The sequence below is a fragment of the Somniosus microcephalus genome, chromosome 13, assembly GCF_052327205.1.
Source record: "Somniosus microcephalus isolate GS21.2 chromosome 13, FLI_Smic_1.0, whole genome shotgun sequence".
In the NCBI taxonomy this organism is placed as follows: Eukaryota; Metazoa; Chordata; class Chondrichthyes; order Squaliformes; family Somniosidae; genus Somniosus; species Somniosus microcephalus.
This window is the reverse complement of record NC_140999.1, coordinates 71,601,374-71,614,969: the sequence shown is the minus strand read 5'-3', so window position 1 is coordinate 71,614,969 and position 13,596 is coordinate 71,601,374. Positions and strand designations below refer to the sequence as shown.

At 43.3% G+C, this 13,596-nt stretch overlaps 1 protein-coding gene across 4 annotated transcripts in view; it reads right to left on the bottom strand.

The window, feature by feature from the left end:
• LOC147108412 (uncharacterized) overlaps positions 1 to 13,596 on the bottom strand; it is an 80,156-nt gene that overhangs the window by 37,778 nt on the left and 28,782 nt on the right. For 3 of the 4 annotated variants that reach the window (XM_086005026.1, XM_086005025.1, XM_086005027.1), the window contains exons 4-6: positions 11,640 to 11,689; positions 11,098 to 11,262; positions 758 to 986 (exon numbers count right to left, since the gene is read on the bottom strand). In XM_086005026.1, the coding sequence (XP_085861152.1) occupies positions 758 to 986; positions 11,098 to 11,262; positions 11,640 to 11,689 (444 nt within the window). Of the gene's footprint in view, positions 1 to 692; positions 987 to 11,097; positions 11,263 to 11,639; positions 11,690 to 13,596 lie in introns of all 4 variants that reach the window. The other variant, XR_015080588.1, reaches the window with a different exon arrangement.

Below are 13,596 nucleotides of genomic sequence, written 5' to 3'. Positions count from 1 at the left end.
GCATGAATTTCTTAAAAGGAAAAGTATCCCAGATCATTTTCCCTTGTGGGATTAAAACAATTACTATCTGTATGTGGCCGCTCAATGAATGAGGAAGAACATCCATCTGCAGTTGTTCCCGAATTCCATTTTCTATTATGTAACCAATTTTTGCAGGGGGGGGAAAAAAACTAGTTTGCAATTTTCTTCAAATTCAATGTCACATCATCTTTTTCACAAGCCACTTGGGAAACATTTCAAGTGCTTTGTACAAAGCCCACATAATAATCGTTTTCATCCACAAATGACAGGGCAACTTCAAAAACAATTCGGCATGAACAAGGTTCTGCATAAATATTTGCGCAAAATATCTTGATATGATTGAAAAATTTTTACTCTAGTACTAAGGTTAAAGATGGAAGTTTCAGTCTCGGGGCACCTTTTGGAAGAAAAACCACATTATTTTGTCATTTAAAAAAATATGTAATTTTTGTTTAATATGTGAATGCCAATTACATTCCCTGCAGTGATTTTGCTGACTAGAATTACATCCCTTTTAGAAAATCTGAATAATTTTCACCATTTCTAGTCCTTTTTCTGTCACCTTTCTTCACCCAACACTTATTTCCAACAGTAATCTACAAATACAAGTTTTTTGAAATTAAAATACATGCAGTTATTCAGAATGCAACACTATGGGGACAAATAAATACCTAAAAATCCATCATCTCCGTATCTGTTCTGGTAATAGACCACTGAAACTTTCAAAGAAACTTACTTCTTCCCACTAAAGAAGCAACACTTTCTGCATTCAAAATACAGATTCTCACGATGTACTTTACGATAATGACTCTTCACATTCTGGAACTGACAAGTGGTAAAGTCGCAAAATTCACATGCGTAGTTCTTCACTTCAGCAGGCTTTGGCAAGGATTTCAATGCAGAGTCAGAAGTCTGAGTGACACATTCCTGGCAATCACTGTGCGGAAACTCCAGAAAGACATTTTCTGAAATGACAAAAAATTCCCATAAATCCACTCAACAGCCTAAATCTATAGGAACAGCAATTTGGAATTCTGATGAGATGTTGGATGGAGGGGGAAGAGAAGGAAGAACGAATAAACTTGCATTTATATTGCACCTTTCACACACTCAGGACATCCCAAGGCTTTTCACGACCAAAGAAGTACTTCTGAAGTGTAGTCACTGCTGTGTAAGCAATCGCAGCAGCCAATTCACGCACAGTAAGATCTCACAAACATCGATGAGATAAGTAACCAGATAATCTGCTTTGATGTTTTTTGTGGGATAAAAGTTGACCAAGACACTGGGAAAACTCTCCTTTTAATCGTGCCATGTGATCCTTCATGCCCACCTGAGCATCCTAGCCAATAATTATCCCTCAATCAACATCACTAGAACAGATTATCTGGCATTATAACATTGCTGTTTGTGGGAGCTTGCCGTGTGCAATTTGGGAATAAATATGCCATCTGGGAAGAAATTTAAAATATATATTTTGCACCCTCTCTTAGGGTGCAGAAGAGATTTACTAGAATGGTACCAGCAAAGAGGGACTTCAAATTATGTGGAGAGACTGGAGAAGCTGGGGTTGTTCTCCTTAGAGGAGATTTGATAGCGGTGTTCAAAAACATGAATAGTTTGATAGAGTAAATAATGAGAAACTATTTCCAGTAGCAGAAGGGTCAGTAACCAGAGGACACAGAGTTAAGGTGATTGTTATATAAAAAAAGGTTCTTTTGACAGAGTGAGTTATGATCTGGAATGCACTGCCTGAAAGGGTGGTGCAAGCAGATTCAATTGAAACTTTAAAAAGGGAATTTGATAAATGCTTGAAGGGAAAAATTTTTACAGGGCTCTGGGGAAAGAGCAGGGGAGTGAGATTAATTGGATAGCTCTAACAAAGAGCCAGCACAGGTACGATAGGCCAAATGGCCTCCTTCTGAGCTGTATCAGTTCAGCTGGGTGGGACTGCACTCGCCTGGTTCCATTCTTATCTATCTAATCGTAGCCAGAGAATCACCTGCAATGGCTCCTCTTCCCGCTCCCGCATCATTACCTCTGGTGTCCCCCAAGGATCTATCCTTGGCCCCCTCCTATTTCTTATCTACATGTTGCCCCTTGGCGACATCATCCAAAAATAGTGTCAGTTTCCACATGTACACTGACGACACCAAGCTCTACCTCACTACCTCATCTGTCGACCCCTCCACGGACTCTAAGTTGTCAGACTGCTTGTCCGACATACAGTTCTGGATGAGCAGAAACTTTCATCAATTAAATACTGAGAAGACCGAAGCCATTGTTTTCGGTCCCCGCCACAAACTCTGTTCCCTAGCCACTGACTCCAAAGGGCTAAGAAGTGATATGCAAAGATGAAGTGAAAAGAAACCCAACATTTAGGCATGAGTCTGCAAGCCAGTCAGTGTGCAACCAACACTTGACTCCCTGCATGAGATAGTTGTAAGGAAGGTGGTTCTCCTTGCACTGCTGACCCATGGGTCAGCAGTGCAACATGCCCTGAAGGAAGTGAAGGCAGGTTTCAGTCTCCTACTGGCCAGTACTGTGACTGCCTGTGCCAATCCTATGTGGCATGGTAGCTACAGATGTCCCATCAACTAATGGCACAACTCTGCATCTAGCTTTGATGACGACCCTGTGAAGACAGTCATTCATAGTTGATGCCAGATAGGTGCAACAATGCCTGCACATGATTGGTGGTATCTTGATGGGTATTTCAAGCTATGCTGTCTATTGATTACTCTGGCATGCCTTCTTTCATGTAGTATCATTAAAAGAGTGATTTACTGTGAATGGGGTGCTTCTGAGGAACATCTAAATACAAGTTGCATTTATATAGCACTTTTTAAGTGTAGAAAAATGTCCTAATGTGCTGCACAGAAGTGTAATCAGAAAAATGGATACCAAATCAAAAAGGAGAGATTAGATGGGGTGACTACACCCCAGTCAAAGGGGCGTGTTTTAAGGAGGAGATGGAGAGGCAGAGGTTTAAGGAGGGAATTCCAGAGCATAGGGTGTAGGCAGCTGAAGGCACTGCCACCAATCATGGCGTGAAGGGAGGGGGAATGCTCAAGAGTACAGAGTTAGAGGAATGGAGAATTCAGGAGTGACTGTAGGGCTGGAGGCGGTTGTAGTGATAGAGAGGGACAAGGCCACGAAGGGATTTAAACATGAGGATGAGATTTTTAAACTTGAAGGATTAGGCACCGAGAACCACTGTAGGTCGGTGAGGACAGGGGTGATGGGTAAGCGGAATTTTGTATGGGATAGGATACGTGCAGTAGTTTTGGATGAGCTGACGTTTACGGAGGGTGGAGAATGGGAGACCAGCCAAGAGAGCACTGGAATAATTAAGTCTGGAGGTGACAAAGCATGGATGAGGGTTTCAACAGATGGGCTGAGGCAGGTGCTGTGGCAGGCGATGTTATGGAGGTGGAAGTAGGCAGTCTTTATAATGGATAGGAAGTAGGGTTAGAAATTCAGCTCTGCATCAATAGGGTGCCGAGACTGCTAACAGTGCGGGTCAACCTGAAACAGTGGCTGGGGAAGAGATGGAATTGGTGACAAGGCTACAGAGTTTAGAGCAGGGCCAAAGAGGAGGCTTTGGTCTTCCCAATATTTAACTGGAGGAAATTGCAGACATGTTGGAAAGCAGTCTGAAAGGTAGTGGAAGGGTCAAGAGAGGTAGATGTGTCATCAGCATACACATGGAAGCTGGCCTTGTATCTACAGATGATGTCACCAAGGGGCAGATAAAGAGCCAAGGATATATCTGGAGGCAAGAGTGGGAGGAGATGCCATTGCTGGAGATGCTCTGGTTATGATTGGATAGGCAAGAGTGGAACCAAGGCAGTTACACGGAGCTGGACAATGGAGGAAAGGCACTGGGAGGAGGATGATGTGGTCGACCAAGTCAAAGGCTGCAGGGAAGTCGAGGAGGGATAATGCACCATGGTCGTCGTCACACCGGATGCCATTTATGACTTTGGTTAGTGCAGTTTTGGTGCTGAGGGAAGATCAGAACCCTGAACAGAGAGATTTAAACATGTAGTTGTGGGAAAGATGGGCAGAGTTGGGAAACAACAATACATTCAACGACTTGAGAGGAAAGAAGATGGGGGTTTAATAAAATAGTTGGCAGTGGGCTATCTTTGCTTTCCAGGATAATCCTGGAGTATCTTCTTTATATTTTACCCCAAGATTAGCTTCCGACCACATATGTGCTCCTTCACTAAGGCGGCCTACTTCCACCTCCATAACATCACCAGTCTCCACCCCGGCCTCAGTTCATCAGCTGCTGAAACCCTCATCCATGCCTTTGTTACTTCTAGACTGGATTATTCCAATGCACTCCTAGTCGACCTCCCAACCACCCTCCGTAAACTTGAGCTCATCCAAAACTCTGCTGCCCGTGTCCTAAGTTGCACCAAGTCCCGTTCACCCATCACCCGTGCTCGCTAACCTATATTGGCTCCCGGTCCGACAACGCTCCGATTTTAAAATTCCCATCCTAGTTTTCAAATCCCTCCATGGCCTCACCCCTACCTATCTCTAACCTCCTCCAACTCTACAGATAGTTGACCATTCCTAGTTGACCATTTCCCCATCAGGCCCTGCCGGTTTACTGCAAGACACCGTATCCCTGTCCTCTTGACGTACTAGCTGAGCACGGCAGGTTTTGTTTGGGAACAACCTAAGCTTGTAGCTGCAAGAACCAGACACGTAGATAACTGATGGGGAACAACAGGCTACTGTCAGGGACATGGCCAGAGTGTACGTAATTAGACCCCGGTATATGGGGTATAATTAGAAGGCTAGTAGTCAGGGGTTTTTAAGAGCTCTCAGGTGTCCGGTTCACCCACCTTACAACTTCCCTGCTGGAAGTCAGGGTCTGATCAGCTCGCAATCCAGGGTAGCCAGGTTGTATAATTGCTTACTGTTATCATACGAAAACTGTTACTTAGTTGGTTATCTTTAACAAACTTGATCTTTGTATGGAACCTTGCCGTCCAGACTCTGGCTTTTGCACAGTAGTCACAAGCTTAGTTAGTAAGGCACATCTTATCTTATCGGCTGATGTTTCAACAACCCTGGTTATGACATGCTGGAGACGCCGTCCACCGTGTCATCAAAGCAGGGTGACTGATGATTGTTGGCGGAATTGACCAATCAAAGCAAGGGAAACCAAGCTGCAACTACATCATAAATAAATTAGACGACTGAAGTGCAGGAAGAAGCGGGATTATCCGGTGAAAGACAGAGGGCTAGTGGGTGGTGCATTTGTGAAAGAATGGAGCAAAGACAGTGCGCCAAATTTAAGAAAGTAAGGTTTATTTAACCAGTATCTTTTAACTTAAAGTACTTGGATATCTTGTGTTCTTACTAATTGAGGGGCTTTATTCAACCCCTAGTTCTAAGGAACTCTGGTCCCAAAAAATGTATTTATTTTCATAGATGCTGATTGAGCCATTTGTTTTTTTGGTTTCAAATTTCTAGCATATGGAGATTTTTTTAAATCTCATCAATCTTTACAGCCCACAGCTTCACTTTTTAGGCCCTTTAGTCTTTGCTTTTAGCTTGTGTGCAGGGATACTGAAATAAATACGAGCAGTACATTAGTTTAGTGGGAATGGGGTCAAGGGAGCCAGGAAGTGGGTCGCATTCAAACAGAAAGAGCAGGAGGCAAGGGAGAAACTAGAGAAAGACATAGGTTCAGGGCTAAGGCACAGGGGAGCCTTGGGAGAGGTTTGGTTTGGTGGACAAGGGGATTGATGGGTGTGGCAGAGGAACAGATCGTTTTAATCTTCGTGACAAACAAGTCTGTGAGCTCCTGCCATGTGTTGTTGGCGAGAACATTGGAATTTCCATAATACATACACTGGAGAAAATTCTGAAAGCTGAAAACCTTCAACTATAGGAGGGAAAGTGGGCTGAAGCAGGAGCAGACTTGGGCAATGAGCAGGAGGTGGAAGTGGGCGGTCTTTGTGAGGGAGAGGATTATGGAGTTGGAAGTTCAGTTCAGAGACACTGTGGTGGCAAACCATTTGGCTCAACCGGAGATAGTGGCCAGGGAACAGAGAAGGAATCAGTGACCAAAGAACAGAGTTTGTGGTGGGGCTGAAAACAATGGTTTAGGGGTTCCCAATGTTTAACTGGAGGAATTTCTGGCTCATCCAGGATTGGATCTCAGACAAGCAATCTGACAACACAAAGGTAGTGGAAGTGTTGAGAGAGGCGGTGGAGAGGTAGAGGTGGGCGTCAGTCAGTGTACAGAAAGCTTGGAACCAACGATGGATGCTGATTGATTGTACTTTGTGGTCATCAGTGTGCAAACTAAAGACAGGAACATGGGCAAACCGGCAGACTAGTGATGGTTGATGGAGGTTATTCTCTACACGTATTCCACTAGCATAAGCAACAAAGTCGTCATGCCGGTTTTCTTTAAATGCGGAGATAGCACAGCATCGTTAATGGGCAGTGATATGAAGAAAGATAGTGGGTATGAAAAACTGACGTTCCTGAAAAGCGTTACTGTATTATTTATAAACGTTGTCTGAATGCGCTTCAATAGTGTGACGTCACATCTGTGGTAATTATACGCACATTTATTTTGCATTTGTAGTGTATATATGCAACTGGTAAAAATGTTTACCTCGCTACACTGCGCAACCTACATTTTCCATCCTGGCTACTGTGCTGTGCTCCCACTCTGTGCCTCCCCGGATTTGGTTTAGAAAATATGGTTACCCTACATTAGAACCCATGAACATTCAATAATGAGTGATGGGAAATTGGAGATTTAAAGTGTTAGTGAGGTATTGAAAGTGAGAGAACAGCTATGATATTGTTTATTTTTGCATGTTACCCAAGGCTACTTCTTGAACCGCTGCAATCCATATGGTGAAGGTACTCCCACAGAGCAGTTAGGTAGGGAGTTCAAGGATTTTGATTCAGCGACAATGAAGGAACGGCGATATATGTTCATGTCAGGATGGAGTGCGACTTGGAAGGGAACTTGGTGGTGATGCAGTTCCCATGAACCTGCGGCCCTTGTCCTAGGTGGTGGAGGTCGTAGGTTTGGAAGATGCTGCCGAAGAAACTTGGCAACTTGCTGCAGTGCAGCCACAGTATGCCACTGGGGAAGGGAATGGATGTTTAAGCTGGTGGATGGGGTGCTGATCAAGTTGACTGCTTTGTCCTGGATGGCGTTAAGCTTCTTGAGTACTGTTGTAGGTACACCCATCCAGGCAAGTGGAGGGTATTCCACGACACTCCTGACTTGAACTTTGTAGGTGGTGGAGAGGCTTTGGGGGATCAGAAGGTGGTAAGCCACTTGCCGCAGAATACACAATCTGAGCTGCTCTAGTAGCCACGGTATTTATGTGGCTGTTCCAGGTGAGTTTCTGATCAATGGCGATTCCCCCAAGATACTGGGGGCTGTGTGCCCCACTTCTGACCTTATGATGGGGAAGGGGGTAGGTCATTGATGAAGCAGTTGAAGATAGTTGCGCCTAGGACACTGCCCTGAGGAACTCCTGCAGCAATGTCCTGGGGCCAAGATAATTGGACTCCAACAACTACAGCCATCTTCCTTTATGCTAGGTATATGATTCCAGCCACTGGAGAGTTTGCCCCGATTCCCATTGACTTCAGTTTTACTAGGGCTCTTTGCTGCCACACAGTCAAATGCTGCCTTGATGCCAAGGGCAGTCACTCTCAACTCACCTCTGGAATTCAGCGCATGTCTGTGTTTGGACCAAGGCTATAATGAGGTCTGGAGCCAAGTGGTCCTGCTGGAACCCAAACTGAGCATCGGTAAACAGGTTGTTGGTAAGTAAAGTGCCACTTGATAGCACTGTTGACAATTCCTTCGATCACTTTGCTGATTATTGGGAGTAGGCTGATGGGGCTTTAATCTGGGTTGGATTTGTCCTGCTTTTTCTGGACCAGGGAATTTTCCACATTGTTAGGTAGATGCCAGTGTTGTAGCTCTACTGGAACAATTTAGCTATGGGCCTTTGCTGTGTCCAGTGCACTCAGCTGTTTTTTTTGATATCATGTGGAATGAATTGAATTAGCTAAAGACTGGCATCAATGATGGTGGGACCTCAGGAGAAGGATCATCCACTTGGAACTTCTGGAGGAAGCTGGTTTCAAATCCTTCAGCCTTGTCTTTTGTACTCATGAGCTGGGCTCTGCCACTGTTGAGGATGGGGATGTTCATAGAGCCTCTTGTTGCTTAATTTTTCTACACTCCTTATTGAACCAGGGTTGGTCAACTGGCTTGATGGCGACGGAGGAATGGGAGTTATACCGGGTCCTGAAGTTACAGATTGTGGTGGTATACAATTCTACCGCTGCTGATGGCCCACAGTGCCTGATGGATGCCCAGTTTTGAGATGCTAAGTCTGTTCGTAATCTATCCCACTTTGCACGGTGGTAGTACCGTACGACTAATGTTCCCCGTAATTTTGTGTTTGGGCCACACGACCCCTTTAACAGGCTGCACGGCCCACATCGAAAAGTCCGCGCATGCGAGTTTTTTTCAAATTTAAAGGCCAGCTCACCAGCTGTGCAGGACACTTGGAGCGCTGCGTGACCACACAGCTTAAAGGGAACATTGCATACAACATTGTGGAAGGTGCCCTCAGTGAGACGATGGGACTTGGTCTCCACAAGGACTGAGCAATGGTTAATCCTTGCTACCTTTAGCACTTCCTCCAAGTCGTGTTCAACATGGAGGAGTACTAATTCATCATCTGAGGGAGGGCAGTAGGTAGTAATCAGCAGGATGTTAGATTGCCCATGTTTGACTTGAAGCCATGAGATTGCATTGAAGCTGGAGTCAATGTTGAGGACTCCCAGGGCCATTTCCCTCCACTGTATACCACTGTGCTGCTACCTCTGGTGTATCTGTTCTGCCGGTGGGACAGAACATACCAAAGGATGGTGATGGAGGATTTTTGGATGTTGGCTGATGGGTGTGATTGTGCCTTTGTCATGTCTTGATGCATACACACACACACACAACCTTCCGCAATAGATCAATTGTTAATTTTAAATCAGAGATTGATAGATTTTTGTTAACCAAAGATATTGAGGGATATGGGGCAAAGGCAGGTATATGGAGTTAGGTCGCAGATCAGCCATGATCTCATTGAATGGCAGAACAGGCTCAAGGGGCTAAATGGCCTACTCCGGTTCCTAGGATTAACCAGTCCAGTAACAAACACTACACTCTCGTACCCTCTGGTCTCCATACTACAAAAAAAGGAATTGAAGCACAGGAGAAAGTGCAGAAAAGATTTATAAAGATGTTACCAGAATTGAAAGGATACAACTTTCAGGAAAGATCGAGTAGCCTGGGGCTATTTGTTCTGGAAAAGAATCTGAGGGGACATGCTAGAGGTCTTTAAAATTATGAAGGGATTTGATAGGGTGCATGTGGAGAAACTGCCCACTTTTAAGCAAGTCCACAACAAAGGGGCATTTGCCCATATTACACCTTTGACTACACTTCAAAAGTACTTCACTGAAGCCTTTGGGATGGACAGAGGACATGAAAGGCACTACAAGTTCTTTCCTCTGTATCTCATTGGTCATTTCAGACAACACTTTGGGCATGTATTCATCATGAACAGCCATCCACCATAAAATATATTATATAGCTACGATAAATCTAGATATCTTCATTTTATATTCACTTCAATCGTCTCATGCTGCTTGCCCTATATAGCTAGTATTAGTTTAATCTCTTGGCTAGGTATTTGTATTTCATTGCTCACAAGAAATTTGATTACCTATTTTGAGACTTGGGGGACGAGAGAGAGAGAGTGCGTGTTCAAGCTATGCTTTATTATCCTGGATCCATCAAGCTTTCTGTCCCAAGAACTTTCCTTTGGTCTAGCTCATATAGTTAGCCTGCAATTTGGCCAGAGAATCCTCCTCAGCAAAGTTAGTTACAACAACTGAACAGCGATGGTTCCTGGTAGACCAGCTCACTCGAGTAGAGCAGGGGAAGTGGAATGTTTTAAAACTTTTTCCTGCACAGAAGGTCCAGGTCCACTATTAATTCAGCTATATCATCAAGTAACCAGCTCCTACTGGTAAACAATTAGAAGCAGCTAGCTATCATATGATACCCCAGTCAATGTAGTTAATAGTTACAGACAATTTATCATTTAAAAACCCTTTACTATACACTTTCACTGTCTTTGAACAATTGAGTTTCTCGCAATGTTGCCCAATTTTGGTGATTTTATTTAATAGGCAAATCATACAACTGAATAGAAAGTCATCATAGTGCACTGGGAAAAGAGGGAGTTGTTTCACTGAAACAAAATTACAAGAATAATTTTGTGCTATTAAAATAGAAAAATCAAAGTGTAATCTACTATTCTTGCACAAAAGTACTGCTGCATTTAGTGCTGAAATTTGCATACGAATCCAATGTCCATTTTTCTACTGACTCAGTAACCACTTCATTTATGGTCAGTTTCACAAGTCAGCAGGTAGGAAGAAAATGAAAGCTGCTCTCACTTTCCCAAGTTATCCCTTGCATACATTGCGCCTGAACAAAAATGTTATTGAAAATTCTTATGCTGGTACTCACAAGGATCAAGGCTGGCTTGAGTCAATTCAGAAATTACAGAGTTTGTTAGAGATTAACCTGAACCAAATTTATACATACAATTTTCCTTTTTGCAGATCGGACATGCTACAAGAATGACCCAAAAGCACAGAAAAATTAAACAATTCACCCAGGAGTGGCAACATAAAACAGGAAATTATTAAATAGTTGGCCAAGTCCAACAGATCCACTGACACCAGCGGCAAGCTAACTGGAAGGATCTGAAACACTGAGGACAATACAGAAGTTAATAACATTTATATAGAATAAGAATTATACAGAACAACATCCCTAATACATCAGACAGGTATTTCATCTCCCTATATTTATTGATTATTCATTTACTTTTACAATAAATTAGCTAAAACACGAGCATAACTTGACCTCAGACGACCTCCCTTACCCAGCACAACCCCCACCCATAAAAACGGCCATGGAAGTCCTACCATTTAATGCTTGGTACACATATCCTCCAGCCTTTTGAGCATCTGAAACTGCAGCACGCAATTTTGGCATAAGAAATCTTCCGTGCACTTTGAGTGAATGGGACCTTAGCTGCTCAATCAATGGCGTAGAGTAAGAACACCTGGGGCATCTGTAGCTTCTGCCTTCTGTAACATTTTCATATAAGAAATGCATTTAGTTATTAAAAAAAAGTACATTAGCTTATTCACAATTCTACTTTCTAGTACAACTGGTAAAAATCATGCTAATGTCTCTACCTCCCACCCCAATAAAACTAAACTTTGCAAGTGTTTATGTAGAATTTAACTTCACTGTGGCCTTGAGAAATAACCCACAAGAAAAATAAACTTATTATTGCCCATCCATAATGTAATTCTGCATAATAATATTCTAGTATTGCAAACAATTTACTTTAGTAACTTTCATCTCCTAAATAGGAGCAGCTCGGATTGTGTGGCCTTTAAAATAAGTCAAATATAATGACAGCCAAAATTTAACAATTCAAAGCAAGCTATCATAATACCTGAGCTAGCAGTCTGGATGCCATTTTTCAAGCTGCTCTTGCTTTTTTTACTGAGGTAAAAAGAAAAAGAAAATGAGCTTTTCAAGCACAATTCAAGGTCCTCTTAATTACCATACTGTATTCTCCACTTAAAATTAACAAGAAATTTCATTCTGAACTCTTCCAGGTGTTTTCAATTTACTGCCTGTAAGATTAATGAATGGACTCAGACGAAGTATAAAATCTTCCCCATGTGCAGGAATTATTTGTAGGCCTTGCATCTAGCCTCTGTTTGAACCAGTGTACCTGTGGTAAAGGTTAAATTGACTGAAGATATGCATTGAGCTGTGTATTATCAGAAAGAGGTATTTGAAATGTAATTTGTAGAGGTTTTAAACATCAATGTGTAATATATTAGAAACAAGACACCATTTAGTGTAAATATAAAACATTAGCCCCAGCAGCGTAGGATCAGTTTTGACCCCCTCAAATCCTCCACCCTTAGCATTTCCAATCAGGTATGCTGTCACATGAGCATATTGGATTTCAGAGCAGAAGAAAGCATGCACGATTATAACTTTGGGCCAAACCCTTAAAGTACCATTAGCAGAGACCTGACAGCAGATCATGCTGCCGGCCTTCTCAGCTTCACAGTTTACAAAAATGGGAGAAGAAACTTTGCAATTTTATTTAATTCTCTGCGTCTCCACACACCGCTTCCCCCCCCCTCCCAAAAAAGACAAGTTTTCAAGCATGACCAGTGTTAATAAGGAAATTAAGTAACACTTTGATGAAATCTCTCACTAAAAATGAGACATGAGTCAAAATCATACAATTTAGTCAAAACACTAAAACGGAGGATGAGGAAGAGGAAGTAGCTAAAAGCTTGTGGACAAGTACAAAAAATAATTTAAAATGCTAATGGATGCTGGCCTTTATCTCAAGAGGGCGGGAATACAAAGGGGTGGAAGTTATGTTACAGCTGTGCAGATCTCTAGTGAGACTCCATCTGGAGTACTGCATTTAGTCTGGGCACCAAACCTCAGGAAGGATATACAGGAAACTCTCTTTACCAGCACCTAAATAACCGGAACTCTCTCTTAACCAGCAAAATTCAGGAGTAGGTTCAGGTAAGTTTTACTTCATATTAGTGGCCGTGTAACCGGGGTTCCTGCACCTGTTGCCATGCAACAGGGACGCCTGGATCTGTGGCTGTGTACAGGGCTCTCGTACCTTAGTAAGCATACCTCTCTGTAATCCGGACTTTTTGATCAACTGGCAGCATGCCGGTCCCGGATAAAAAGAGAGTTTCCTGCATTGGTCTTGGCGGCTGGCGGGGGGGGGGGGGGTGGAGAAAGAAAGGGTTGCAGGGTGGGAGGTGGAGGTGGGAGAAAGAGAGATATGGTTGCGGGGTGGGAAAGATGGGGTTGGCTGCCCACCCCCCCGTCCCGCCTCTGTTAAAACCAGAAGTGGGCGGGATTCTGTTTTTTTTTTAACATTTTAAGCTCCCACCCAACCCCAACCCACCCGTTTTTTGGTGTTAAAATTCCCCCCTATGTTCCTAGGGATCAGGTGAAGGGAGCCAAAACAGCTCCCTGCCGGTCCAGCTTATGCCAGTTTACTCGCTAACAAATGAGGAAATTCAGGCCAGTGGAAGTCTCAGTGGGTAAAAACTCTATGACAATCTTTGGTCTGGTTTGAATTTGCTGATCTTGACCAGGACTAAAGCAGGGGCAGTACAACTAGTCCCAGTGCCCCTGGGTTAGGAAAGGGAGGGGGGAAATTAATGAACCAGGGTTCTCACTTTTGGCCAATAGCCAGTAACTCCTGCTGGTAAGCTTGCATGTGTGGAGATTTCAGTTGAATACAAGCGTAGACTTAGATACAATTCTTCCTATCCCATCCAAATAGCTTGCCAAAACTTATTGTCTTGGTTACCATGTGAATAACCCTGTGGCTGCTACCAACAATGGGACCA